This window comes from Staurois parvus, unplaced genomic scaffold (genome assembly GCF_062004578.1).
Source record: "Staurois parvus isolate SC_StPar_1 unplaced genomic scaffold, SC_StPar_1.0 ptg000306l, whole genome shotgun sequence".
NCBI lineage: Eukaryota > Metazoa > Chordata > Amphibia > Anura > Ranidae > Staurois > Staurois parvus.
Genome location: NW_028318102.1, coordinates 7,501 through 34,827, shown reverse-complemented (window position 1 = coordinate 34,827; position 27,327 = coordinate 7,501). Strand labels below are relative to the sequence as shown.

At 40.5% G+C, this 27,327-nt stretch overlaps 2 protein-coding genes across 4 annotated transcripts in view; one reads left to right on the top strand and one right to left on the bottom strand.

The window, feature by feature from the left end:
• LOC149457695 (rap1 GTPase-GDP dissociation stimulator 1-A-like) overlaps positions 1-3,328 on the top strand; it is a 309,574-nt gene extending 306,246 nt beyond the window's left edge. For all 3 annotated transcript variants that reach the window (XM_089683341.1, XM_089683340.1, XM_089683339.1), the window contains one exon: positions 1,679-3,328. In XM_089683341.1, the coding sequence (XP_089539467.1) occupies positions 1,679-1,830 (152 nt within the window). In that variant the 3' untranslated portion in view covers positions 1,831-3,328. The remainder of the gene's footprint in view (positions 1-1,678) is intronic.
• Positions 3,329-14,495: 11,167 nt separating this feature from the next.
• LOC149457694 (tetraspanin-14-like) overlaps positions 14,496-27,327 on the bottom strand; it is a gene marked incomplete at its 5' end in the record, with an annotated part of 19,988 nt that continues 7,156 nt past the window's right edge. The window contains 2 exons of the mRNA XM_089683331.1: positions 14,496-21,759; positions 24,743-24,862. Of these exons, the coding sequence (XP_089539457.1) occupies positions 21,688-21,759; positions 24,743-24,862 (192 nt within the window). The remainder of the gene's footprint in view (positions 21,760-24,742; positions 24,863-27,327) is intronic.

Below are 27,327 nucleotides of genomic sequence, written 5' to 3'. Positions count from 1 at the left end.
GGACGACCAGAGACTGCGGACGCAGTACAGGGGACGACCAGAGACTGCGGACGCAGTACAGGAGACGACCAGAGACTGCGGACACAGTACAGGAGATGACCAGAGACTGCGGACACAGTACAGGAGATGACCAGAGACTGCGGATGCAGTACAGGTGACGACCAGAAACTGCAGACACAGTTCAGGAGATGACCAGAGACTGCAGACATAGTACAGGAGATGACCAGAGACTGCAGACATTATACAGGAGATGACCGTAGACTGCAGACATAGTACAGGGGATGAACAGAGACCTTTCAGCAATGCACATATATACAGTTTGGTATAGCAGTCCACAGGCAGTCTATGGGGGAACATACCTGGCCAGCCGGGCTCGGCATCCTCTCTGAGGGTGGGGCTCACAACAATGTCTTCAGTTGTACCCTGTCGGCTCTGCAGTGGCTTGGGGCAAAGGGCAGCTGTTTTGGGCCCTGCCTGGCGCTGCTGTACTGCTGACTCAGACTCTTCCTCTCTCCTGCCCCAGAAGAGCCAATCTGATGGTCCAGTATTCTAACACGGCGGCGGGAAGGGGGGGGGGGGCAGTCCTGGTCAATATTTGCTCCATAAGACGCAGACAATTCCCCCCCCTATTTTTTTGGGGAAAAGGGCATCTTATGGAGCGAAAAATACGGTAAGTACTTTTTTTCACACTTCATCCCATTTACCTTGTTGCTTATTTTCTATTTTGCTAAATCTTTTTCTGTGAATTTTCTTGCACCATTTTTCCTTTTCTTTCATTACAACTTAAAAATGTAAAGTCTGATTCTCTAACTGCTTCAAACAAGAAGTTCAGAATCTGTGCCTCTTTGAAAAGTGCCACCACCATAGTTTAAACTCTGTTACCTTTGCAGTGAGTGTCATACATTTCTTAAAAAGGTCAAAACTGTTACAGAAGATATAGTGAACCAGTACAAGTTCATCCAGCACCCAGGGCAAAGATGTGGAACTATGCCCCCTCTCCCACTATTAATACATGTTGTAGAATGGGTTTACAGCCCAGTGTTTGTTCTCTGCCCCCTTTTTCTGCTTTAGCCAGGGCAGCTGTCCCTCTTGCCCACTCCTTGTCCCGGCGCTGCAGTGAACAGTATGTGTTTTCTCCTAAAACACATGGCAGCAGCTATTATCTTTGTGTGTAAAGGGTTAACTGCAGAGACGACGTCCCCACAGTTACAAGCACTCAACCTGCTGGCACTTACCCTCACCGTGCACAGAGATTTTCCATAGGAGGACAACCTTATCCTGCTGGCCAGTGTCCATTTCTCCTGATCTACATCTCTCAATGGGCAAGAATGTTTTTTTTTTATATATAAAATGGGGAAGGATTAAAACTCATCTCTGATTTTTACTGCTGTCTGGGACAGCAATAAAAAAGCCAAAACAATATAAATATATATATATATTTTTTTGTCTGTGTTACTGTTGGATATATTTTCTAAGTTTCTTTCCGGAAGATAAGAAAGGGGAAATATCTCTAATGGAGCCCCATCTACCAATAAAAAAACTTTCCAGAGGTTCTAAATGTTCCCCACTCTATCGAAAAGTAAATAAAAAGTTTTGGCTGGACTTACAAGAAATGTTCATATTTAAAATGTATGACTCGTGTACTGTAGAGGTTTTTATAAAGGTTTTCTTTCTGCAGATGACCTGAGAAAGGAAATGGAAGCTGTCAACTTGAAGGAAACTTTGGAGAAGCTTTGCGGGCACTGCAATAGCAATGTGGTCAAACAAGCTAACACAGTCCTGCAGATAATGGCAAATGCCAGCCAGACCAGTGACCATTTCTTTGCATAGTTTTTGTCTTCGAGAAAAGCAAAATGTAGCAAGCCTGCTCCTGCATCCAGCTATAATATATTTTCCACTAGCACTGCATCATTAGTCTATGCTAAAAAGTAGTATATTAGCTAGATACAAGAAATATGCAACAAAACAACATATTTCATGGCTAAATTGTGGAATTACTAGCAATGCCTATGCATCTTAATTAGTACAACAAATTAAAAATCACAGAATACTTTTGATGGATAATGTTCAAAAGATGTATAGGAAGGCAGTGCAAAAATTGTGTTTGGAAACTAGGATTCCAAAGCAAACAGTTGAGCTGGCCATACATTAAACTATTTTCATATTCAATTTCCTTTAGATTTACCTTCAACAAGGACATGCCTGAGTAGGTACAAGTTTAGTGTTTAGGTTTGACCTCATATTATATGGTTTTGGTAATTCTAAATGAAAATTGTACAAGAAAATAGTATAATGTATGACCAGCCTTAGAGTTTAATTTATTGAAATCAGATTATGAATGAAAAGTATCCTAAGAAGATAATTTACTGTTATACTTAGCAAAGACGGTTGAACCGTCATCTCTACAGTGTTCAGCTGTCATTTCTTCAGGGTGGACTTGAAAATGAAATAAGGATTCTGATTGGCAACAAGAAAGGTTTTGAACACACTTTTCATTTTGTTTTAGCGCTCTTTGCCTGGCTGAAAAAGCCTAAATGGTACATCTAGCCTCTTCATTTCTTTAGTTACCAGCATGTGGCTTTGTACTTCCATACCTTTCAATGGATCCTAGTTGATTATAGTTTCCAGAGACATCTTTAATATACTGTCACCAAGTGGGTGGCTACACCTGCTTAGACATGGTTTGTGTGCATTCCTCAACATCTGGCAGACCTGCACCTTGGTGGGATCCTCTGCACAGTGTTATATTCTGACTGCATTTTTCAACACATAATATAGTACAAAAAAGTACAAAAGCACCCCACAAATGAGAGCTTCAAAAGAACCAAGTAATACAAGTGTAAATTTCTAATCCTATACAGACAAATAGTAAATCTTTATTGTTATACCATAAAACTATATTATAAAAACATTTAGAATGAATGCCACATGCAGGGCCCTGCTAGTGGCACATTGTATAGTATTAATGCCACAATCTGATTATACCATTGGTAATAAATGGATACACATAATACACGATGAGTATATAGTCTCTAGTGCCAAAAGCTTATAGCTTCTGTAAGCAAATCCGTTAATGTAAGGATAACTGTAAAAGCACACACATGCAGGATTCAAGAATGAATCAACTGCAAAAGCCCCAAGATAGGTCTATAATCCACCACAGGAAAACCTAGATTTAAATTCCTTCAATGTAAGAGAGAGAACATAACATTGAATTTGTGCAATGTATGCAACTACATATGGATAGAATAAATTGACTAAAGCAATTTTGTATGTTTTGATGTGTGCTGAATACCACTAAAATCCAAATACAGATGTACAACCAACAGTCTATGAAATGGTGACTTTATAAACTAGACGTCTAGCTCATGTTGTTCATATATTTTCCAAGTGTACAAATGGGGGATAGCCAAGTATCTCAATGTACGATTCCGGAGTAGCACATGTATGGGTTTCATTTGTTCTACTGAAATATTTTGTAAAGAGGTACTATATATATATATATATATATATACCGTATTTGCCGGCGTATAAGACGACTTTTTGACCCTTGAAAATCTTCTCAAAAGTCGGGGGTCGTCTTATACGCCGGTACACATGTTAGGGGGGGCTGCGGCATTAAGTACAGGGGTTTGCAGGGGCTGATGTCTCTTACCTGGATCCAGTCCCACGACGATCCGGTCCAGGAAGCGCGGCGCCTCCTTCAGTTCGGCCACTGGATGTTCGTGCGGCTGCTCGGCTCCGCCTCCTCACCGGTGATTGGCCGCCAGAACTGTAGCTCAGGAAAGGCACACAGGCGGCCAATCACCAGCGAGGGGGCGGAGCCGAGCGGCCCCGCGAAAATTGAGTGCCGGAGCAGCAGGTAAGTGTTCTGTGTAGAGGTGCTGCTGCAACCACATATGCTGGCTGCAGCAGCACCATACGAGAACAGGGTCAGCAAGTCTCAGTGGGAGGAATAGTGCCCCATCATTGGTGTCACTGATACCAATGATGGGGCACTATTCCTCCCACTGATACCAACGATGGGGCACTATTCCTCCCACTGATACCAATGATGGGGCACTATTCCTCCCACTGACACCAACGATGGGGCACTATTCCTCCCCCCCACTGACACCAACGATGGGGCACTATTCCCCCCCCCCACTGACACCAACGATGGGTCACTATTCCACCCCCCACTGACACCAATGATAGGGCACTATTCCACCCCTCACTGACACCAATGATGGGACACCATTCCTCCCACTGACACCAATGATGGGGCACCATTCCTGCCACTGATACCAATGATGGGGCACCATTCCTGCCACTGATACCAATGATGGGGCACCTATTCCCCCCACTGATACCAATGATGGAGCACTATTCCTCCCACTGACACCAATGATGGGGCACTATTCCTCCCACTGACATCAATGATGGGGCACTATTCCTCCCACTGGTGTGCATTGGAAGAGGGGTAGTCTTATACGGCGAGTATAGCCCAAACACTACATTTTAGCAGGAAAAGTAGGGGGGTCGTCTTATACGCCCAGTCGTCTTATACGCCGGCAAATACGGTATATATATATATATATATATATATATATATATATATATACACACACAGTATCTCACAGAAGTGAGTACACCCCTCACATTGTATCTTTTCATGTAACAACACTGAAGAAATGATACTTTGCTACAATGTAAAGTAGTGAGTGTACAGCTTGTATAACAATGTAAATTTGCTGTCCCCTCAAAATAACTCAACACACAGCCATTAATGTCTAAACCGCTGGCAACAAAAGTGATTACACCCCTAAGTGAAAATGTCCAAATTGGGCCCAAAGTGTCAATATTTTGTGTGGCAACCATTATTTTCCAGCGCTGCCTTAACCCTCTTGTGCATGGAGTTCACCAGAGCTTCACAGGTTGCCACTGGTGTCCTCTTCCACTCCTCCATGACGACATCACAGAGCTGGTGGATGTTAGAGACCTTATGCTCCTCCACCTTTCATTTGAGGATGCCCCACAGATGCTCAATAGGATTTAGATCTGGAGACATGCTTGGCCAGTCCATCACCTTTACCCTCAGCTTCTTTAGCAAGGCAGTGGTCATCTTGGAGGTGTGTTTGGGGTCGTTATGTTGGAATACTGCCCTGCGGCCCAGTCTCCGAAGGGAGGGGATCATGCTCTGCTTCAGTATGTCACAGTACATATTGGCATCCATGGTTCCCTCAATGAACTGTAGCTCCCCAGTGCCGGAAACCCCAGTCCATCATGACACTCTCACCACCATGCTTTTGACTATAGGCAAGACACACTTGTCTTTATACTCCTCACCTGGTTGCCACCACACACACTTGACACCATCTGAACCAAATAAGTTTATCTTGGTCTCATCAGGCCACAGGACATGGTTCCAATAATCCATGTCCTTAGTCTGCTTGTCTTCAGCAAACTGCAGGCTTTCTTGTGCATCATCTCTAAAGAGGCTTCCTTCTGGGACAACAGCCATGCAGACCAATTTGATGCAGTCTGTGGCACATGGTCTGAGCACTGAGAGGCTGACCCCTTCAACTTCTGTAGCAATGCTGGCAGCACTCATATGTCTATTTCCCAAAGACAACCTCTGGATATGACACTGAGCATGTGCTCTCAACTCCTTTGGTCGACCATGGCAAGGCCTGTTCTGAGTGGAACCTGTCCTGTTAAACTGCTGTATGGTCTTGGCTACTGTGCTGCAGCTCAGTTTCAGGGTCTTGGCAATCTTCTTATAGCCTAGGCCATCTTTATGTAAAGCAACAATTCTTTTTTTTTTTCAGATCCTCAGAGGTGCCATGTTGTGATCCTCATGAGATGCCATGTTGAACTTCCAGTGACCAGTATGAGAGAGTGAGTGCGATAACACCAAATTTAAACACACCTGCTTCCCATTTACACCTGAGACCTTGTAACACTAACAAATCACATGACTCCCGGGAGCGAAAATGGCTAATTGGGCCCAATTTGGACATTTTCACTTACGGATGTACTCAATTTTGTTGCCAGTGGTTTAGACATAATGGCAGTGTGTTGAGTTATTTTGAGTGGACAGCAAATTTACACTGTTATACAAGCTGTACACTCGCTACTTTACATTGTAGCTTCTGTGAGATACTGTATATATTATCTGATTTTGCTCCTGCAACCCATGGAAGGTCAGGGTCACCCAGTGTAAACAGGAAATAGTATTACAATGAGATACGAATACCAAATATATTGAGGCCCAAAACAGAAATCACTTTCCTGGATCCAGAAAGGAGAATTAGACATGAACCCCATTAATGATAATGTACATCAGCTTAATGTCCATTTTAAAAATCAATTTTGGGCCAAAAAAAAAAAAGAGAGGGAAGAATGGGAGGTGAGGTGGAGGTTGTCTCATCTATGTGTGGGAGGGCTTGGTCAGGCAAAAAAAAAAAAAAAAAAAAAGAGAAGAAGATTGTCGGGCATCCTGAGGAAGGCAGACCCTCCATCATCCCAACCTCTATCAATTCTGTAACAAGTTCTCTGACCTATGCATGGTCTGTGATGCCATTGTTTGTTTATAAGAATCTGTGGTCTGGAAGTGTATCGAGCAGGCCCAAGTAGACATGTAGGAAGCCATTCTAACCTGGGAAATGTAATTCAATTACTTTATTTCCACAATCTTCTTTATTCTACCAAGCCAATCCGTAATGCCAGGGGCCCGTGAGCTTTTTTTGAGGATTGGTATGCACATCCAAGCTGCGTTTGCATGAGTCGTTAATTATCTTTTATAGGTCTTGAATGGGGTTGATCTGTCAAGCGTAGTAAATATTGTGCTAGAGAAAATGTCAGAGTCACCTGTGACCAGTAAAATAATGTTGTGTACTCTGTGCCAATAATTAGCTAAAAGGCAGGTCCACCAAATGTGCAGAAATGAACCATCCTCAGACTGGCACCTCCAACATCTATCAATCAATGAGGTGGTAAATTTGTGGATGACTTGTGGATCCTTGAACCATCTGGTTTTCAGTTTATATGCATTTTCCTGTACTAAAACATTAAGAGTTCTTATGGGCCAATAAATGCTCTCGTTTCCATTTCTCCTAAGAGAGCATTCCAGGTCTTTTTCCCATGTCTTACATGACGGGCCTAAGCCAAAGGATTCTTGTGCATATAAGAGTGTATATAATTTAGAAATAATGTGGCATTGGGGAGAATTTCTAGAGCAAACGTATTCGAAAGGTGAGAGGTCGACCATAATCTGCAGAGTGAGTAGATGCGCTAAGGAAGTGTTTTTCAGTCAAGACACCCTTTAAAATGATGGACAGTCCCAAGGCACCCTTTAAATTATAGACAGTCTTCATGCACCCCATTTTAAAATATGAAAAACTACTCTAATAGTTTTCTATAATACAGCAACATCCACACACATGTAGGACACCCATCATTAGAGGCAATTTATTCTTTCAAAGAAAATACACTTTTGCACACTGGTACTTGGTACTGACTAGTATTCTAGTGTTTCTCTTCTCCCTAAGTTTTTATCCATCACTGAGCTAATGTGACCCCAGCACTGATGGAGAGGGGGCAGGAGAGAGTCAAACTAGGATGCTGTGCAGGTAGCTGACATCCTCCTTATCAACTGATGATGTAATTAGTTGTCGGCAGCTAGAAGGTCGTAATGGTGCACAATAAAAACCTGTGGCTTTTGGAATGAGGAAATGCGGTAGACATACCATGTGTAAAATCATGGTTCCAGTGATAAGGGGTTAATAGACCTGGGTTAGAAGAAATTTTGTATTTAGAAACAGCAGTATGGAAACATTTTAGTGTGGATGTGATGAATGGATGTTCTTTTGTGACAGATTTCCAATGACACGATGATACCCAAGGAAGCTTTACCAGAGGCATACTAGAGAAAACCTGTTCCAGCCCAACGTAATCTTTTAGTTGGCTATGGACTTACCAGTGAACTATTCTAGCCAGCTGCATAGCCAAAAAATATTTCTGAATGTCAGGCAAGCCAATCCCTCCTCTGGATTTAGGAGGGGAGAAGTAATCAAGCGCTAAACAAGGGTCTTTCTTATGCCAAATAAATTTGAAGAATATTTTATGAAGGTGGGTGAAATACAATTTAGGCAAAGAAATGGGAACAGTCTGCATTACATATAATAAGCAGGGAGAGGACCTCCGTGAAAACAGATTTGTCTTCTAACACTTTGGAGAAAGTCAATGTTGGTAGATATCCGACAGAAAAAGCAGCTCCTTCGGGGAAATCTAACCACGCTGTGAGGGGGTGTGGGAACAGCAGATAACCACAAATAGAAACTGGACAGCGTTATCTACAAATACACCAGGGGTAACAGAGCATGTAAGCCAGCCTGAATATATAGCTTATACGTCAAATATTTCATGCAAAAGAAGAAGAAAGAGAAAAGAGGCTTAACACAAGAGGTAAAAATTGCGTAAGTATACTTTTGTATCAAGATGTACTGGCATTATGGGAAAAGAGCCTCTCCAGAACAATGAATTTGTCTATCATCACCTGAGTAGGCAGGGATCAAAATATTACAGTATATATAAGTAGAAACATTCCAAACAATATTACTTTCGCACAAAATAGATAGCAGTTAAGCATCAAAGCAGGAGAGGAGACCATCTTTGACCCTTAGAATCGCAAGAAAATTAAAAGGTTCCATATCCATGAAAGGGCTTCTTAACAATGGGCATGAGAATTCTAAAGAGGTACATGAACAACAGTCTGAGCAAATCACTTGTAACCCTATAATGAAGAAAAAGTAACGGATAGATATGTATAATAGTAAAGGGAGACCAGTGCAGACCAACGGAAGTCATGCATAGGTCCAATAAAAGATCCCAACTAAAATGGAGGGATGAGCAATACCACCTAATTAAATTAGATACCCTTTGGACCCTTTCTACTACTACTGAGATAGACCATGCATGTCCCGATGCTCTGTCCAATCCCTACCAAGAGTGTGATCTTTGATATCAGATATCAGGTCATAAGGAATTAGCCTCCAGTCTTAATGTCCCATCTGTTGTCCTACTTTTATGGAGCAAAATAAACAATATAATTTGTAGAATAAATGTCAGGTGAGTCAGAAAAACACAGATAGATCTTCATATGGAAAAGGTAAGGTCCCTCCGTAGCAGAAGAGGCCAAGGGGATAAAGTAGAAAAGTGAGATTTCCCCCAGAGCACACAAGAGGGGGAATAGAAAAAAAAAAAAAAAAAAACTTAGCAGTTTCCATCTGGGAGGGATCCTCCTATATTCTATGTTTACCATAAAACTCACATCAGTCGAGGAGTCCAGGATGCAGTTATGGTGGTGTGGGATCTGAGGGATCCTCAGCATTCTCCAATGCTTGTCTCTTAGGGCTCTGGCGGGATAAACGTGACCTGCGTTGGTTCCTAGATGCTGTATGAAGTTCCTTCATGTCACCAGCCTGCCAGTCAGGGAATATACAGAACTCTTGGTACCACTCCGGGACTTCTGTATTCGGAATATGCAAGGACTTCTGTAAGTGGGATATGCAAGGCATGCATGAATTATGTGGAAACTTCTATATCCAAAAGGTAATCTTTTAGCCATGGTCAAGTAAATACATATCTTTCCAGGATTGTATGGGTGCAGTATGAGTGGACTAATGACCATTCAGTATGTATTTTTATCTGTTGGATACCCCTGAGATCAAAATACAACAAACCATAGGTATCTAACAAATAAACATACTAAACTGCCATCAGTCCACTCATATTGCACCCATACCACCCTGGAAAGATATGCATTTATTTGACCACTGCGAAGAAATTACCTTTTAGATATAAAATCTTCCTCATAACCCAATACATGTGCTACTGAGGAAGCATACATTAAGATACTTTGCTATCCGCCATTTGTATACCTGGAAAATATATGAGCAACATTGTCTATATAACTCCCATGGAGACTACATAAGCTAGACACAGACTGTTGGCTGTACATCTGTAATTGGATACAAGTGGCATTCAGCACACTAGACAGCTTTTAGTCCATTTATTCTGCACCTATACACCATGAAGATGGTTTTTACTTACATGGAGCCATCATAGATTTGCATATCTGTGTAGTACAGGCCTTCCTGCCTTACAACAATAGGTCCATCCCTAGTGACATACTTTGCTGGAATTCAGCGGTTGTTCTCTCACCCTGAAAGAACTAGAATCTGTAATTTTCCTCTGGTTTATAGGTTCATCTTGGGGGCTCTTGCTGATGATACTTTTTTGAATGCTCAATCTGTGTGCTTTTACAGTTATGCTTACAGTATTGGGTTTATAGAAGCAATAAGCTTTTTGGGCCTATGTAGATAGATAGTACAATCTCTAAAAAGAACTTTAAAATACTGAATTTGGTGGATCCACTTTATAGCGTTGACTTACTAAAGACAAATAGGCTGTTCACTATGCAAGAAAATTGCTGCTGAATTCCTTCATCCAATCACATGCAAGGAAAAATGTTGTTTTTTTAAAAGTTATATTCCTTGCACATGATTGTGTATACAATAGTGTTGTGCTATAAATGTCAATCAAATGGCAATATACACTGTGCATACAGAATAGAAATATATAGAACATGAAAATACCACAACTGTACAAGTGGATCCATATGTAAATTTGAATAAAGAATAATCCCACAAATCACAATCAAGTAAACTCTATGAAACATAGTCCCACTGTGTCCAAAAAAAAAACTTAACCAGAGGTGATGTCAATAACTTCAGTGCAAACCATCAAAATAAGACCCTTAAGGGTGTACGCTAATCTGACTGATGGGCCCAATATAAGAGGCAACAGAAGCCTTATGAATCAATGGCTATGTGTAGTGTGTAGACGCTTCAATTAATTTAACTTAAAAAAAAGGGGGAAACAGCCTTAGTGTAGACTGTAAAATAATTACTACTTTATTTAAAATGTATATGCACTCACATGAATGAGTAAGATTCATCAAAAGTACTGAGCCTCCACCTATCCTCAGGTTTCTATTCAGTACACTGCCAAGCAGCACCAAGGGAAAGGGTAGCAGAAGCTGTCAAAGCATGAAATTCAGCACCCTCTCTTCTGAGTTCGGGTAGCTCCACCCTACATGTTTCATCTCATCAACGCCATCAGAGGCACCTGCTGGACTTTACTTGTTTATGATTTGTGGGATTACTTTTTATTCACATTACGTCTGGATCCACATGCACAGATGTAATGGGAATGTATTTATTTTTATTTTTTGAATGTGAATTTATTTTTTTGTACATATACATATTGCCATTTGAATGAAATTGATAGCATAGCACTATTGTATACACAATGTTTGATCATTACACACACTGGAAGTACAACTTGAATAATTACTGTAGCGCAAACTAATTTTCACACCTTCCACATGATATTTCAAATTTATTTTCAGCACATTTATTCAGACAAGGAAAAATGTACTTGCATAATGAAAGCTCCTTTACAAAAGGAACTTTGCCTTTAGTAAATCAACATCTATGGCTGAATTAGGATAGGGAAGATAGTGGGAGCTCTTCAGTACAGGCCTTTATGAAACCGGTATCCCCCTGCGTCTCTACTGCTAAACCAACAGCAGCAGAAGGACAGCAAAATAATTGCTGAATATTTTTTCTCTTAAAAATACACTGAAGAGAAAAACATAAAAATGCCTCTAAATCAGCTGATTTTGCTGATCAGAAGTCCTACAATTAAACAGAATCATATTAAAGATTGTTAATTTGAGGAGACATAAGGCTACTTCCACTGGCGCAGTGGTATGTAGAGTATATGACTCCAGTAAAGTACAACTTGATGCTATAGGGTAGTGAACAATGCACATAATCATTGTATTGACTTCTTAAATAGACCTGCACGTGCTTTGTCTCACTTATTGAGCATTTCCTAGGACTAAAATAGCTGTGCGAAGCCAGTCACAAGTGCATATTGTACGGAAATGCAAGCATCCTGTTATTTTGGATTATTAAAGAAAATGACTTCAAATGCTCTGCTGATTATATATATTATGCACAAACTAACCCGTTCTGTCAGTATCTGCAAGGCCCCACAGCGGTATTGGTATGTAATCACCTGCAGAAGGCAATTGCATTTGGAAATGGGATCTTTTCAACTATACACTTCAGAAACACCTGCTAAGGGAACTAAAAAAAAAAAAAGAGCACTGTTATAGGGTGGTCTAATTAGTTAGCTAGCTATTTTATCCAAAATTTTAAGAAAACATCACAAATGAATACAACACCAAATGTTTATGTGGATCACAAGTAGTTATGTACCTGTGGACAATCTTACAGTCCCAGGACTGTGTAGACATTACCTTCCATCCCAGTTCACCCTGGAAGTCTTTATCGTATCACATACGTGAATGGTGACAATTCCTTGAATATATTGCTGGCACATCGTTATATGCCAAGGATACAGATTTTTAGATACTATGAATTATTCAGAAGAATTTTGTACTAGCATACCTTCATCACCCTGTGTGCTATGTATGCCAGTTAGCACTGCAGCCACAATATACCTGAAGTCATGCCATAATACAGATCATGTATTTCTCTGCTTGTCCCGCTGTAGAAAATAAAAAAGGGGGGGGGGGCAGCTAACTATCTCTAATAGACATACTGACAGTGACCCCCATAACGTTTTCTGAGACAGATGCAACCTACTAGCTCCTACCTTAATATATTTTAGGAATCTGTACTGAATAAAGCCCAAACTGTTTTATGATTTATTCAGTTTGTTTTTGTTTGCCTTTTGAACTACACACATAAAAATTGTGTAAAAAAAAAAAACAAAAACAAAAAAGTTTTATTGCACCTTTACTAGAGTCAATTTTTTGAAGATCAGAGTTGAACTCCAGGCAAGTAGATAATACAACATTAAAATACATGAAAAATATTTTACCTGCAAACAATTTTCATTGCTGCTTAGCAAGTATAGATATTTGCACAGCTCTAGCAGACATTACAGACAGGCTAGTGTCCAGGCTGTTTTCTTTTATAGTTAAAGTGTCAATTCAAAAATTACATAACTGACATGCATATGAATTTTTTTTTTATTTTCTCAGAGCTTCCACTTTCATTTGTTCCCTGGCATTGCTGCTATATTCCCATTCTCTCTGTGCCTGCAGGACTTATGGGATCCTGTGTGAGTCTTCACAACATGCATGCACCTGTACTACAACTCTACATGCAGTGGTTCAGAGCACAGCACACTCAGCCAGAGTGGGAGGGACACAGAGCCACTGTCAATCTCCGCTGTGAAGGAGGAGAGGAGGAGCTTTTGCTCTGTCCCGCTGCCGCTGGCTGTGTGTGCTGCTCTTTGAATGTCTGCAAATAGAGTAGTAGTAGTAGTAGTAGAGAGAGGGAGCAAGCATGTTCCGTAGGTCCCAGCGGCGCACATAGATTTGGAATAGCTAATCTGAAAAAGCGTGCTCAGAGGAGGAAATTAAAAAAAATAAAAAATTGTATGTATGTTATGTTATTTTTGTCTCATTTAGGGAAAAAATTACTAATATTACTTTAAGCAATAGAAGCGTGATCAGCCCTCCACCCTGTGACTGGATAGTGACTACAAACAGCTCATACCAACGACGCTCTGCTCTCGTCTCCAGTCAACATGTTCAGTGCCCAAATAATTACATACAGCACATCAACTTGGCTATTAGTCATGCACCTTCTCTCTCAGTCTTGAGTGCAGCTGCACAGAATTTACAGGAGGTTTATACTAAGACATATTCAGGAGCTTGTACAAATTAAAAATACATTTAATTCTTCTTATTGAATAACTGTATTAATTAATAATCTTCACTCATTTTATGGCTCTGAGCTTTTTGAACCTCTCTTTTTGATTCTTAAATATTCCCCCACCATTCATTAGATCACCAGTATGTGGAACCAAATCCCCAGTTCTATCAATAGAGACACCTCCATGTAAACACACAATGAAGAGAAAGGAATGACAAGTCAGTAATGGGGAAAAGATCAGCTGCAAGGAGACTTTAAGCAATACTATGACTATACTATGATTTGGGCACACCATCTACCGTATGTTTTATGTGCCCTTTAAAAAGGGAGGTGATAAGAAAAGCTGCTTACTCTTTCCTCCATTCAGCCAGTGTGGTGCTAATGAGCCCCGGGATTTTGGCAAGACTGGTACACCAAGAGGTGTTGCACGTAATGTGGTTAGGAGAAGGGCGAGTGTGAACACTTGACTAACATTAATAATCTATTGTGAAAAATAGATTATGCTGAGTGATTACTACTACCCAGTGAAAACAAACCAATACATAACCTGGACCTTCCCACTATCCCAAGGTTTACGAATACTTCTTCAAAAAAGGAAAATAATAAAGAGCAATGCTTTATCAACTGATACTGAACATAAGGACACATTAAACTGAACACACATCACAAGTACTACAGATTTGCAGAACAATATGTTAGAAAAAACAGTTTATTAAAAATAATTACAATTTGTTATAAGACAACTTTTTAAAACACAGCATGCCATTTTGTAACTGTGTAAAATAACATACATGTATGGGCTTTTTAACAAAGCAATGTGCAAAGGGCACTAATCCACATAGAACAGTTCCAAACTGATGAAAGGTAAAAATAAAGCCACTATGCATTACTGCACTTTGCACATCATCACCAATCTTTGCACGGTGTTATTAAAAAGCCAGATAAATTAAGACAATGCTCATCTGTAAATTAAATTTTAATGAAGTGGCAGGATATTCCCATTGTAAGGAATCTGGCAACACCATTTTGCCAGTAGCTTTCAAAAGAGTTGCGAGAGTGATTTTTATTTTGCTTACTAAAAATAACAAGATAAGAAAAATATGGATTGTAAGGTAATAAGGCAACTTAGAAATAGTATAGAATGCAGATGACATTATTTTTGCATGGTACACATCTGAAATGCCATGCTGTATTTGGCAGTGTATGTTCATTGCCAAAAGTATGGCAGTTTAAGTGCAAACTGCACTGTGAGCCTTTCAGGTCAGGAACAGTTGGGGCCATGATGGTTATAAACCAATCTGTGTATAGGTCTGCAGTACCAGAAGTACTTAATATTTTACAAGAATTGCCCACTGTTCATCCCTTTAATATACGAATGTCCCAAATATCCTGCTCAATAATGCTTAGACCATGTGAACCATCAGTACTACAGGTGCTGGATGACTAGGCCCACAAAAGTATTTTAAAAGGGAGGGGGCGAGCTTGCACAGGGGTTACTGGACTGCCATTATTACAATGGCAGGTAGTCTGCTTTCTTCCTAATGGTTATAGAATTCAGGGCAGTTATCAGCTTCACAGAAAAGCATCTTAAGAGTATCATATATCTTACAAGGTGGGTAACAGAATCATTGCAGTTGTGTTATGAATGCAGATTAAATACAATTCTTTACATTTACATACACTAGACAAGGTACTTGTTCAACAAGTGCCCACAAAAAATAAAGTTTCTTTTTTTTTTTTTATACAAATGATTTTAAAAACAATAACACCTTTATAATGGAGGAAAATGCAACAAACTGAAATATTGATCTTACTTTAAGTTTCAACAATTCCTAGCACTTATTTAGCATGGGAGAACATGAAACATAGGACATTGTAAACATATGTATTGCATACATACTTACTATGCAAAAATAACAAGAAAACAAAAAACATCATCGTTCAATATTCTTTTCAATCTGCAATATCTAAAACAACCACATGATGACACTGTTGTGCTTTTTTAATACAACATAAAAAGCAAAAAACGATGCCTGCAATCCCCAAGATAAAAAAAAAGAAAAAAAAAAAAAAGATGATTTAAAAAACAAGAATTGGGACATTTTGATCAGATCTGTCCAAATTGGGCAGTGGGCCTTAAAAAAAACAAAACAAAAAAAAAAGATCTTTGCAGAGGCAGAAGACTAAAACCCCAGAATGAAGAGACCAGGCACAGAGTACCTAGGCAAAACAAAAGATTCACGTTTAATGCACAGGACAGCTACCCCTGAAGCTAGAGCTAAGCGTCTCCCCTCTTCCACAGACTCTCATCAGCGTCTAATGGGTAGTCAGCCAGCTCTTCCTCCTAAGATCAGCCTGGATCTCACATGAACGTTTAATCTTTGAAAGAGGTGGTGAGTGGGATACATTTTAGCTTAAAAAGGATAAGTTCATCTTTCCTAGCATGTTACACTTTTATTCAGGGTATAACATGTAACACGATTCTGATGCAGCAGCCCCTGCACCACCCCGATCCCCTGTTGTGGCAGTGGGCCAGGGATCTTCTCCCAGTAATTCATTCACAGAGTTCTGTGAATGGGAGAACTACAACTACCGCAGCAGGGTGCTGATGACCGCTCTAGGTAGTTCATTGGTTCTTCCTGTCATTCAGTAACCATCTGAGATATAGGCAGACAGCTACACTGACAGTCTGCAAGAGCCTGAGATTGCACCCGTGATCTGCTGATTGCGCATACAATGCTTTCTGGGCTAATGATAATAAAATAAAATGCGCATCTTTTTACAGCTAAAATGTGCATATGTTATTTTTTTTTTTTTTTTTACAATGGTAAATTTATCTTTTAAATAAAAATTGATGATGGCTTTTAAACTTCCCAAAACGGTCATCAGTTCACACTGGAGATTAGAAAACATTCTGCAGTGGACCACATCTGTTCCCAGGACCTTCACCTAGTACAGTTCTAATCCTGAGGATATTTTCTGAGCATTAGCAATAAATACTGCTTAAAAGCAAACCTTCAGTTGCAACTACATAATCCTGACTCTCCTCCTCCCCCACCCTTTTACACATTGGAATTTTGTTGTTTTTGGGTAGCAAGTACCTTTTCCAGCAGGTACTTGCTTCTACTTCTTTATTCCTAGCCTAGGCAAAGATGACATTGGGCTGCTTCCACCCCCACCCCAGTCTTCTGGAACATCATACATCACAGGAGGCATCAGGATAGTCTCCAGGTGGAGCACCTCGTGTATGCCCAGTAAGGAGCTCTCTGACTGATCAGGAAGTCATAACCGGCTTCCAAATCCAATATGGCAGCCTGGGCCCGAAGACCATGTTAAAAGACTCCAAATTGTAGAAGACAGTGTTAGACTTCTTGGGCTGGTAAGTATGTGTTCTTTAAAAGTCATCAGCTCCAGGACTTGTAGCTGCTGACTTTAAAACCCTCGTGAAATGCTCCTTTAAAGGTGAGTTAGACAATTTTAGATGTGGCACTTAGGACCTGTACATGTGTTCAGTTTGTTAAAAGCTTGCTATTCACATTGCTCTTATACACAGATTACAATTGGAGTGCTGGTGCTCACCACTTGACTTGCTGAAAATCTGCTGAAACCTGTTTGTAGCTTGTCCTAAGACAGGGTTTCTCAACCAGGGTTCTTCCAGAGGTTGTTAGGGTTTCCTTGAGCAAGGAGCAATATCTGCCTTTCAGATAAACTCCTACTATTGATCTATGTAGGTAGGTAGGTGTGTGTTAAGTCACATTGAGATAGGCTGTCCTAAGCTGTACACACTGCTCTTACACAAGTTGAGTCTGTGCATACAACACCTTTAGGTTTGTTACTTAAATATTAAGCTTGTAATGCAGTGACAACTGACTATTCTTGAAGTGTTAGATGACCATTTTAGCTTAAAAAATAAGGGAGTCATTGGAAAAAAAATCAGGAGTAGTTCAGCAGTTACAGTACACATTCTTCACCAATCACAGGTGTTTCCTCAGCACACGTTTGGAGTGCTTGTGTATACATGTTAAAATCAAGGGAAAAGAAAGTTGGAAGTGCTCAAAAATCCCCAGTGCCAGATTGGGGGAAGCCATTGGAGTTGATTTATTAAAACTGGAGAGTGCAAAATCTGGTGCAGCTCTGCATAGAAACCAATCAGCTTCCAGTTTTCTTTTTTCGTCAAAGCTTAATTGGACAAGCCTGAAGTTAGAAGCCGATTGGCTACCATGCACAGTTGCACCAGGTTTTGCACTTTCCAGTTTTAGTAAATAACCCCCAGTATGGTTGGTGAAAAACATCAACCTGCAGACCAGGAGATGGTTGCTTGAAAGAGTAGCAATCAGGCCAAAGAGTTGGTGTCTACACTCCAATGTTTTGCTAAACAACACCTTTCAGTAACCTTTCAGCTACAGGAGGTGTAGGATGCTCAACATCTCTGTCCTACAACCAATTGTGGCCCCAACACAAATCCTTCCCTTTCTATTCTATAGCAAAAGTCAAATGCAAACTTTAACGCCCAAATAATTCAAACACGTGAAGAAAAAGACATATGTGAAAATGACTTGCTATTGAATTAGAGCTCCAGCACCAGCTCAAAATCTAAAACCAAAACAGAAGGACATTTATTCACAAAAAAAACAATGCAATGGAGCTGCTGCCCGAAGAAAGGGGTCCTGAGCAGCTTTAGCAGGAATGTTACTGAAATCAAATCACTGCTGCCTTAGAATCGGCTCAGATTCAGCACATTGTTTGCCAGTGAAGAATGTCTGCCATTTTTTTTTGCTAAAAAAATGTGAGCTGGTTTGGTGGTGTCATCTGCCATTTCACCCAAGCACCTTGAATCATTTTACATCTAAAAGGCTGGAAGGAGTGCGCTTGTGGATATTTATCCTAAAAGCCAAAATTGCAGACTGCACTGATGGACCCCTGTGTTGTGTGTGAAAACAGTGGTCTTTTTGCAGTGGTTAGACATGTTTAGTCAGAGCTAGAGCAATCAGCTTTGCATTGAGTGCTTTGTTAAATGTAGGGGGCATGTAAGACCACTGCAGAGAGACCACTGCTTCCACACAGAGAAGTGGTCCTTCTCTTCAGCCTGTTACTTGACCTTTGGGCTGGGATTAGAGCTCTAATATAACAGTAAGACAGAAATGTCTTTCCACACCTTCAGTGCATCATATACATTTGAATGAAAGGGATTGTAAAGGCTTTTCTTTTTTTTTTTTTTTTTTTAAATAACAAACATGTTATATTTACCTGCTTTGTGCAATTGAACTGCACAAAGCAACCATGAGTTTCCTCTTCTGGGGCCCCTGGCTGGCGCTCCTGACTCCTCCTCTTCCCGCTGTGACACCACAGGAAGCCGCTTCCTATAATGGCACACTTGCATGCTCAATCCCGAGCCATGCTGCCTGTGTCCACTGACAAGGCCCCATCCTGGATTTGACTGACAGCAGCTAGAACCAATGACTTCCACTGCTCTTAAAAAAAAAAAGTCAGTGAGAGCGGGGAGAAGAGGAGGGAGCCGCTGCAGATGGGCACAGCACTGGATCAGGCTCATGGAGAGGGGTGGAGAGGTGATACTTTAACCTAAACATTTTTTACCTTAATGCAAGGAATGTTTAGGCTTTAGAACCACTTTAAAAGTTCAATTGGGCTTTAATAAACACAAACTCAATAGTACCTCTAAATAAAGGAGGAGTTCTATGTTTCGTATAAAATCTGATCCACAGTTGAAAAGCAATGAATGCATAGTAACCAAAACATACCGGTAATTTACAAAATGTTACAGCAAGTGTTAAAATGATTAATTACTGAGACATAATTCTGTGCACCAGTACCATATATTATCAGTACTACATCAGTGCATTTCAAACACAGTAAGATACGGCAAGATGCAGGTAAGCAAACAATATTACTTGAAATAAACAGACCAAGTTAAATAAAACAAGACTTACTAAATTAATTTGCAAATTTGGCAAATTCAGCAAGCATCACTTTTTTTCTTAATCTGGGTTTGTGCACCGATCTGGCCATGCGAATCACGCAACTCTTGAATTCTAATTGCCTGGATTCATTAAAGTCCAACTCCAACAAAAATGTTTTCTTTTTCAGTTTTGGATAGAGTAAGGAAGTTTTAAACCTTCTGTCACATTTTATTATTGTCTGCACCCTGATTGAAGAGATTTCACTTTAAAATGTATCTTATGTATGTCAGCGTGACACAGCTGATCTAAAAAATATTTTAAAATATACTTCTTACCCTTCAAGGTGTTTATTTAGAGCAAGACTCATGCAGACTGCAGGCTACTTTGAACACTTTTAAATGAGAGGAAATGCAATCTGTTCCCAAGGAGTTTCCCCACATCACAATACAATGCAGAAGCCCAACTTCCAGATCTTAAAACGCTTTGTTAGGACAGTGTTCAAATCTAGTTTACAACCGACAATGAGATCTGGCAGAACCAGACAGGGTTAATTAGGGTAAACATTAAGTCCCCAGCCCCCTCTACATAGCAGAGAAAAAAAAACTTCTGTTTTGGATTTTTCAGAAAAAAAGCAAGTAAAATGTAAGCAGCTATTTTTATATATATGTTTTTAAGTTATGCTGTGTGGATGAGAACATGCAACAAAGTAGATGTTCTCCCAATTTGGCCACAAAAGGGAAAATGCGCCATCATCATTGACAGGTGTCAAACACAAAAAGTGAGGTCAATACCCCTCTAAGACAGCAATAAAACCAATACACAAAAGGCAGCGGTGGCTGTATCACCATTTGAGATATTTCCAATCACTTCCTGTCTAGGTGATGGAAAAACAAGAGAAATTTCCTCCAATCCTTTTTTGCTCTATCCCAAACTAAAAAGATAAAAACATTGGCTGGAGCTGGGTTTTAACTGGCTGAATCTCTGTAAATAAAAAAAAAAAAAAAAAAAAAAATCTGCAAATCATTCACACAGGGAGTACTACAACATACACTCTTGTCAGGCTCTGTTTACCAGCAAGGTGTTCTGTGCATCGCTGTGCAGGCAGTCTCCCATTGATGTTAATTGGGATGGAGCAGCCGCACGGACACAGCCACTGCCCCCCACTTTCACATCCGTGTGGGTGCAGGTGTGACCTTGTGGACACGTACCCACACAGGTGTCAAATTGGGAGCAGCGACTGTGTCCATGCTGCCGCTGCATCCCAACCGAGGTCAATAGGACTGCCTGCAAAGGGATGCACCAAAAGCCTGTGCATCCCCGTACGGGTAAACACGGCCTCACAAGGGTTTACACTGTAGTACGCCCTGTGTGAACAATGCCTTTGATAAATCAAAAATATTTTCAATTTGAATACAAAATTACTATTTGTAAACTGATTTTCTCATCTCTAAATGACACTTTCTATGTTGTAGCAAAAAAGAAATACTCTTTAAAACCATACTGTGGTCCTCATTTGGAGACAAGCCACTGTTACAGTGACAAGTACAAGAAATGTTTACAAGGTCATGTACACTTTGGGGATTACCCCAAATATTCAGTGGTTTTGTCCAGCAACAGTAAATAACAGTCAAGACACAAAACAGAGAACAGTCCATAATGAACGTCTCCTCACAGATAAGGGTTACTGACGCATACAAGGATATCTGTTGAACCAAGTGTCCTCTGGAAAGAAGGAAGAGTTAGAACACTGCAGTGATGCAAAAGGGTAAAGCTAATCCTTTTAAGCACCACAGCTGTCCTCCACAGGGCCAGTCTTAAAGAAAAACTTTCCAAGCTCCAGTTTCTACATCACAGGATACCAAGGGGACGTTGGCTCAGGATCTCCAGTGGATAATTGTCATGGTTCTATAAGAGTAGGAGACATACAGAGGGATCCTCTGAAGACTTCTAGTTTTCCAGACAAGTCCTTAAAATCTGTATCCAGCTTTCACTGCATCAATGTCTGACATCAATGTTCGGGCAAGATAAATGCCAAATATCTTGAGAAAAACAAAAATAAAGTGTTAATCTTTATTAAGGTCAATAATAACCAACTAGATGGACACAATAAGAGGCCAGGATCAATGGGCTTTGATGTGCAAAAGCAGTCTGCTCTTGATATGTTTGAGAAGTTTCTGAGATCATTCAGAATTCACTGCAGGTGTTATTGATCTGCAATTTCATAGGCTTGTATGAGAGAATAAGTGGGTCTGAAGAAAACAAAAGCCCATCGACACTGGCCCTAAGAACAGCAGATGTGAAGACTAGCAATATGGGGTTTCTGCAAAGGTGCATCACAGTTGAACTCCAAACACCACGCACAATGGACAATTGAAAATCAAAGTAATTTACAGCCAAGGGATTTGTACTTCCATTTCTGTTTAATTACTAAAAAGGTGAACATGCACATATCTGGTTCTGATAACACAGACTTAATGCCCAACCTGTTTCTGAACATAAATAGAACCCTATTGGAAGCTGATATTTTAGGATCCTTGGAAGTACAGTGTCACATTTCTCAAAACGCCATACCCTCCTACCTAGTATGCCCCCCCAGAGATCATAGATGCAGCATGAAACTGCCCCCCAACTTCCTGGATGTTTTAGGTGCAACAACAGGTTCTGCAATGATGACTAGTAGAACCAAGATGACACCATTTAGTAGGGAGGTGGGGGGAACCCATATAGGGTTTTTTTTTTAATGAGAAAAGTGAACATTAACACTTAATATCACTAATCAGTCAGATTTTATAGCGGTTTTGTGCATTCTGTTTTTCTTCTTTATGTTTTCTGTCCATCTGATGATTGCCACTATATTCATATCTTCAAGTCAGACAGTACCGTGCAGGCAGTAGCCATCTTATGGATGATTAAGATTGTTTGAGGCTGTATCACACAATCTGGCCGTAACTGTCTAAAGACCTTATGCTATGTTAAGGCCCTAACTTATTAGCACCAAAATGTAATCAGAAAACATATGCAAATGATATACACAATAATTTAGGAAAAGATCATTAAAAAGTTGTTAAAATACTAAAGTTCATCAACAGTGGGTATGGGATTCTCTATATGGAGGTATAATGGTTAAATAGAGTTATACAAGTCATGCAGATTTAGATCCTGTTCATATGGGTGCTGGCACCCGTACTGCATGTAGGATGCCTTTGTTTTGGCATCTGTCCCGAGCTGTGTGCAGACAGTCTACAGAGGATGCAAACACAGTGGCTGCACAGACAAATTCTGACACCAGTCGTCTCAAGGGCACTGATAAAAAAAATACTGCTACTATGTGCCCTCTACACACTACAATGTTGGTGTGATGTGCTACATTTTTCTGCACCTCACCGCCCTGCACATCAGATGGATACACAGGTCATTGTATTGCAACACGCGGCAGTGCAGAGACTAGGGTGGGGTGTCACTTTGTACACTCTCAAAAAAGTTACAAAAAAGGTAAATAGTATGATGTGCAGAAACAATGCATAGCACTGCCACTTTACTGCCTGGCAAAGCGAACACCAGCCCACATAGTATAACAGCGTTTTAGTATACAGCTAGAGTAAAGGGGGCCCTGTAGCAGAGACAAACTCCAGCATCTTTATATAACTTGCACATGTCCACATGAGACCAGTGGTGGAGTTGAGCACACTCTTGGATTCTGGTGGTGTGGCTTCAGAGCTCTCCTAACATCAAACATTTCAGACCTCCATCCTCTGCAGCAGAAAAGGGGCTTCTTAAACAGGGCAGAGCTAAACAAACATATGAGTTAATCAAACATGCACTATATTGCCAAAAGTATTGGGACATCCTCTCCAAATCATTGAATTCAGGTGTTCCAATCACCTCCATGGCCACATTTGTGAAAGAATGGGTCGCTCTCAGGAGCTCAGTGAATTCAAGTGTGGTACCGCAATAGATTGCCACCTGTGCAACAAGTCCATTTGTGAAATTTCCCTGCTACTAAATATTCCACGGTCAACTGTTAGTTGTATTATAACAAAGTGGAAGCTACAGCAACTTTACCACGTAAAATGACAGGGTGGGGTCAGTGCATGCTGAAGCGCACAGTACGCAGAAGTCGCCAACTGTCTGCAAAGTCAGAAGCTAAAGACATCTAAACTTCATGTGGCCTTCACAACAGTGTGTAGAGGACTTCATGAAATGGGTTTTCGTGGCCGAGCAGTTGCATCAAAGTCTTACATCACCAACTGCCATGCAAACTGTTGGATGCAGTGATGTAAAGCACGCGGACACTGGACTCTAGAGCAATGGAGAAGTGTTGTTCTCTGGAGTGACTAATCACGCTTCTCTGTCCGGCAATCCGATAGACATGTCTGGGTTTGGCGGTTGCCAGGAGAAAACGGTACTTGCCTGACTGCATTGTGCCAAGTGTAAACTTTGGTGGAGGGGGGATTATGGTGTGGGGTTGTTTTTCAGGGGTTGGGCTTGGCCCGTTAGTTCCAGTGAAGGGAACTCTTAAGGCATCAGCATACCAAGACAATTTAGACAATTTCATGCTCCCAACTTTGTGGGAACAGTTTGGGGATGGCCCCTTCTTGTTCCAACATGACTGCACACCAGTACACAAAGCAAGGTCCATAAAGACATGGATGAGCGAGTTTGGGGTGGAGGGACTTGACTGGCCTGCACTGAGTCCTGACCTCAACCCAATAGAACACCTTTGGGATGAATTAGAGCAGTGACCAGACCTTCTCGTCCAACATCAGTGCCTGATCTCACAAATGAGCTTCTGGAATAATGGTCAAGAGTGGAAAGGACCGGTCTTGGGCTGGGGAGGAGACAGACTAGGCAAGTATATCTTGGTTCTCTAACCCCCTAGACAAGAACAAGCAGTTAACCTATGCAGTGTAGGCGCAACCCCACTGCATTGGGTAAATAATGAATTTTAGTGCATTCAATGGAACTGGCTGAAAGGTATAGGAGGGAATAAAGGTCACACAATTGGTCTCAATCCTAGCTTACCTGGAGAATGGAAATCACCAAGAAAGCTGCAGCCACAATATAGATGTTCCTTGGTAGCCATGCCTCCAGGGCAGATATACATCCCTTTGTGTATGTTACACTGTCTCGTTCTGCAGGAGGCTGAAAAGAAGAAAAAAATTCAGGTCAGAACAACATTCTGGCCAAAAATGAAAATTTGGCACAAGCTAACTTGGCTTTCATCTTTAGCATGTCCTGATTGCCCTTTTTAACCCTTACCATTGCTGTTTTTTTTTCCAATTGAGGCCAAATCACATTCCGCAAAAACGTAAGCATTTTTACCAATTCCAGTACAGCCCACCCATACATGACTGTACAATTTGAACAGTAATTGCACCAGGAAGCCATGTGAATTGCATAACGTGTAGTACTGGGAATCCCACACAAGGACATTTTCCAGCATCTTCCAGAATCTCCCTGTCTATTAACATGCACCTCCAACTGCCTGCAGTTCTTATTACACCCCTCTACCACCTCAGGTATCCCTAGCAAAACTCAAAAATGGAAATGTTCCTTGCTTTTATGGAGTTGCCTATAGAAATCTTAATGCATAACACACAGCAGGGAAAATAATTAGTTGATCCCCTGCAGATTTTGAAGAGTCTATAAATTTGATCATTTGTGTATTTTACATGATAGAGACAGAATATCAACCAAAAATCCAGAAAAAACACACGATACAAATGTTACAAATTGAGATGCAGTTCAGTGAGTAAAATAAGTATTTGATCCCCAAGCAAAACATGACTTGCTTAGTACTTGGTAGATAAACCCCTGATGGCAAGCACAGAGGTAAGACACTTCTTGAAGTTGCTTACCAGGTTTGCACACATCTCAAAAAGAGATCCTTAAGGTTTCTTGGCTGTCACTTGGCAACTTGAAGTTTCAGCTCCCTCTATAAATTTTCTATAGAATTAAGGTCTGGAGACTGGCTAGGCCACTCCATGACCTCAATGTGCTTCTTCTTGAGCCACTACTTTGTTGCCTTGGCGGTATGTTTTTGGTCATTGGCATGCTGGAAGACCCATCTTCAGTGTTCTGGCTGAGGGAAGAAGGTCCTCATCCAAGGATTTTACAATATATGACCCCATTTATTGGTCCTTCAATGCTGCAAAGTCAGCCTGTACCTTTAGCAGAGAAAAAGCACCAAATAATAATGTTTCCACCTCTGTGCTTGACTGTAGGGATGGTGTTCTTAGGGTCATAGTCGGCATTTTTCTTCCTCCAAACATGGCGAGTCGTGTTAATGCCAAAGAGCTCAATTTTTGTCTCATCTGACCACAGCACTTTCTCCCAATCCTTCTCTGAATAATTTAGAAGTTCATTGACAAACTTCAGATGAGCCTGTACATGTGCCTTCTTGAGGAGGGGGACATTGCGGGCGCTGCAGGATTTCAATCCATGGCGGCATATTGTGCTACCAATGGTTTGTTTAAAGACTGTGGTCCCAACTGCTTTGAGATCATTCACAAGCTCCTCCCGTGTAGTTCTGGGCTGATCCCTCACTTTTCTCATGATCATCCTTACCCCATGAGCTGAAATTTTGCATGGAGCTCCAGACCGAGGGAGATTGATGATTAATTTGTACTTCTTCCATTTGCGAATAATCGCACCAAAAGATGTCCCCTTTTAACCAAGCTTCTTGCTGATGGTCTTGTAGCCTATTCCAGCCTTGTGTAGGTCAACAATCTTGTCCTGGATGTCCTTTGACAGCTCTTTGCCCACGATGGTGAGGTTTGAATGGAAGAAAGACTGTGGACAGGTGTCTTTTATACACATGAGCTGTCGTTCGGAGTACCTTCTTGAGTAGACAGGACTAATCTGTGTACCACATGATCACATAACCAGTCTGTGGGAGGCAGAATTATTGTTGGTTGGTAGGAGATCAAATACTTATGTTATAAACTGAGTTGCAGTTCAGTGAGTAAAATATGTATAATGTGATTTTTCTGGATTTTGTATCATTCAAAATACACCTATGATAAAAGATTATAGACCCTACATTTCTTTGTAAGTGGGCAAACGTACAAAATCTGCAGGGATCAAATCATTAATTTTCCCCACTGTACATATTGGATTCCACTGACACATAAATACATGTTCAAAATTAGAATAAAAGAAAATATCTTCCTAGTGTTCTTGGTAAACTGCCCAAATTATGTCTAAATGCCCAGGCCCATTCTGACATTTTTTCCCATACAGATTGAAATTTTCTTTTTATTAAAAAAAAATAAATACTTAGAACCCCCAATAGTATATATTTTCTCAAAGCAGAGGCCCTGGAGAATAAAATGGTGGCTGTTGCAATTTTGTATGTCACACGATATTTGCACAACAGTTAATCAACAAAAATTTTCAGGGAAAAAATACAACCTAAATGAATTTAAATGGACACAAACAAAATAATATTCAATTTTCTGTAAAATATACCAAACTTGACATAATTTAAAATTTCACATTCTTATGAAATGGTGACAAATTACAGTACCTAAAAATCTACATATGATTACTGGTTACATATGAGTGCGAGACCTACATGCATGTTCGGGACCGGGGTGCTTTAAAAT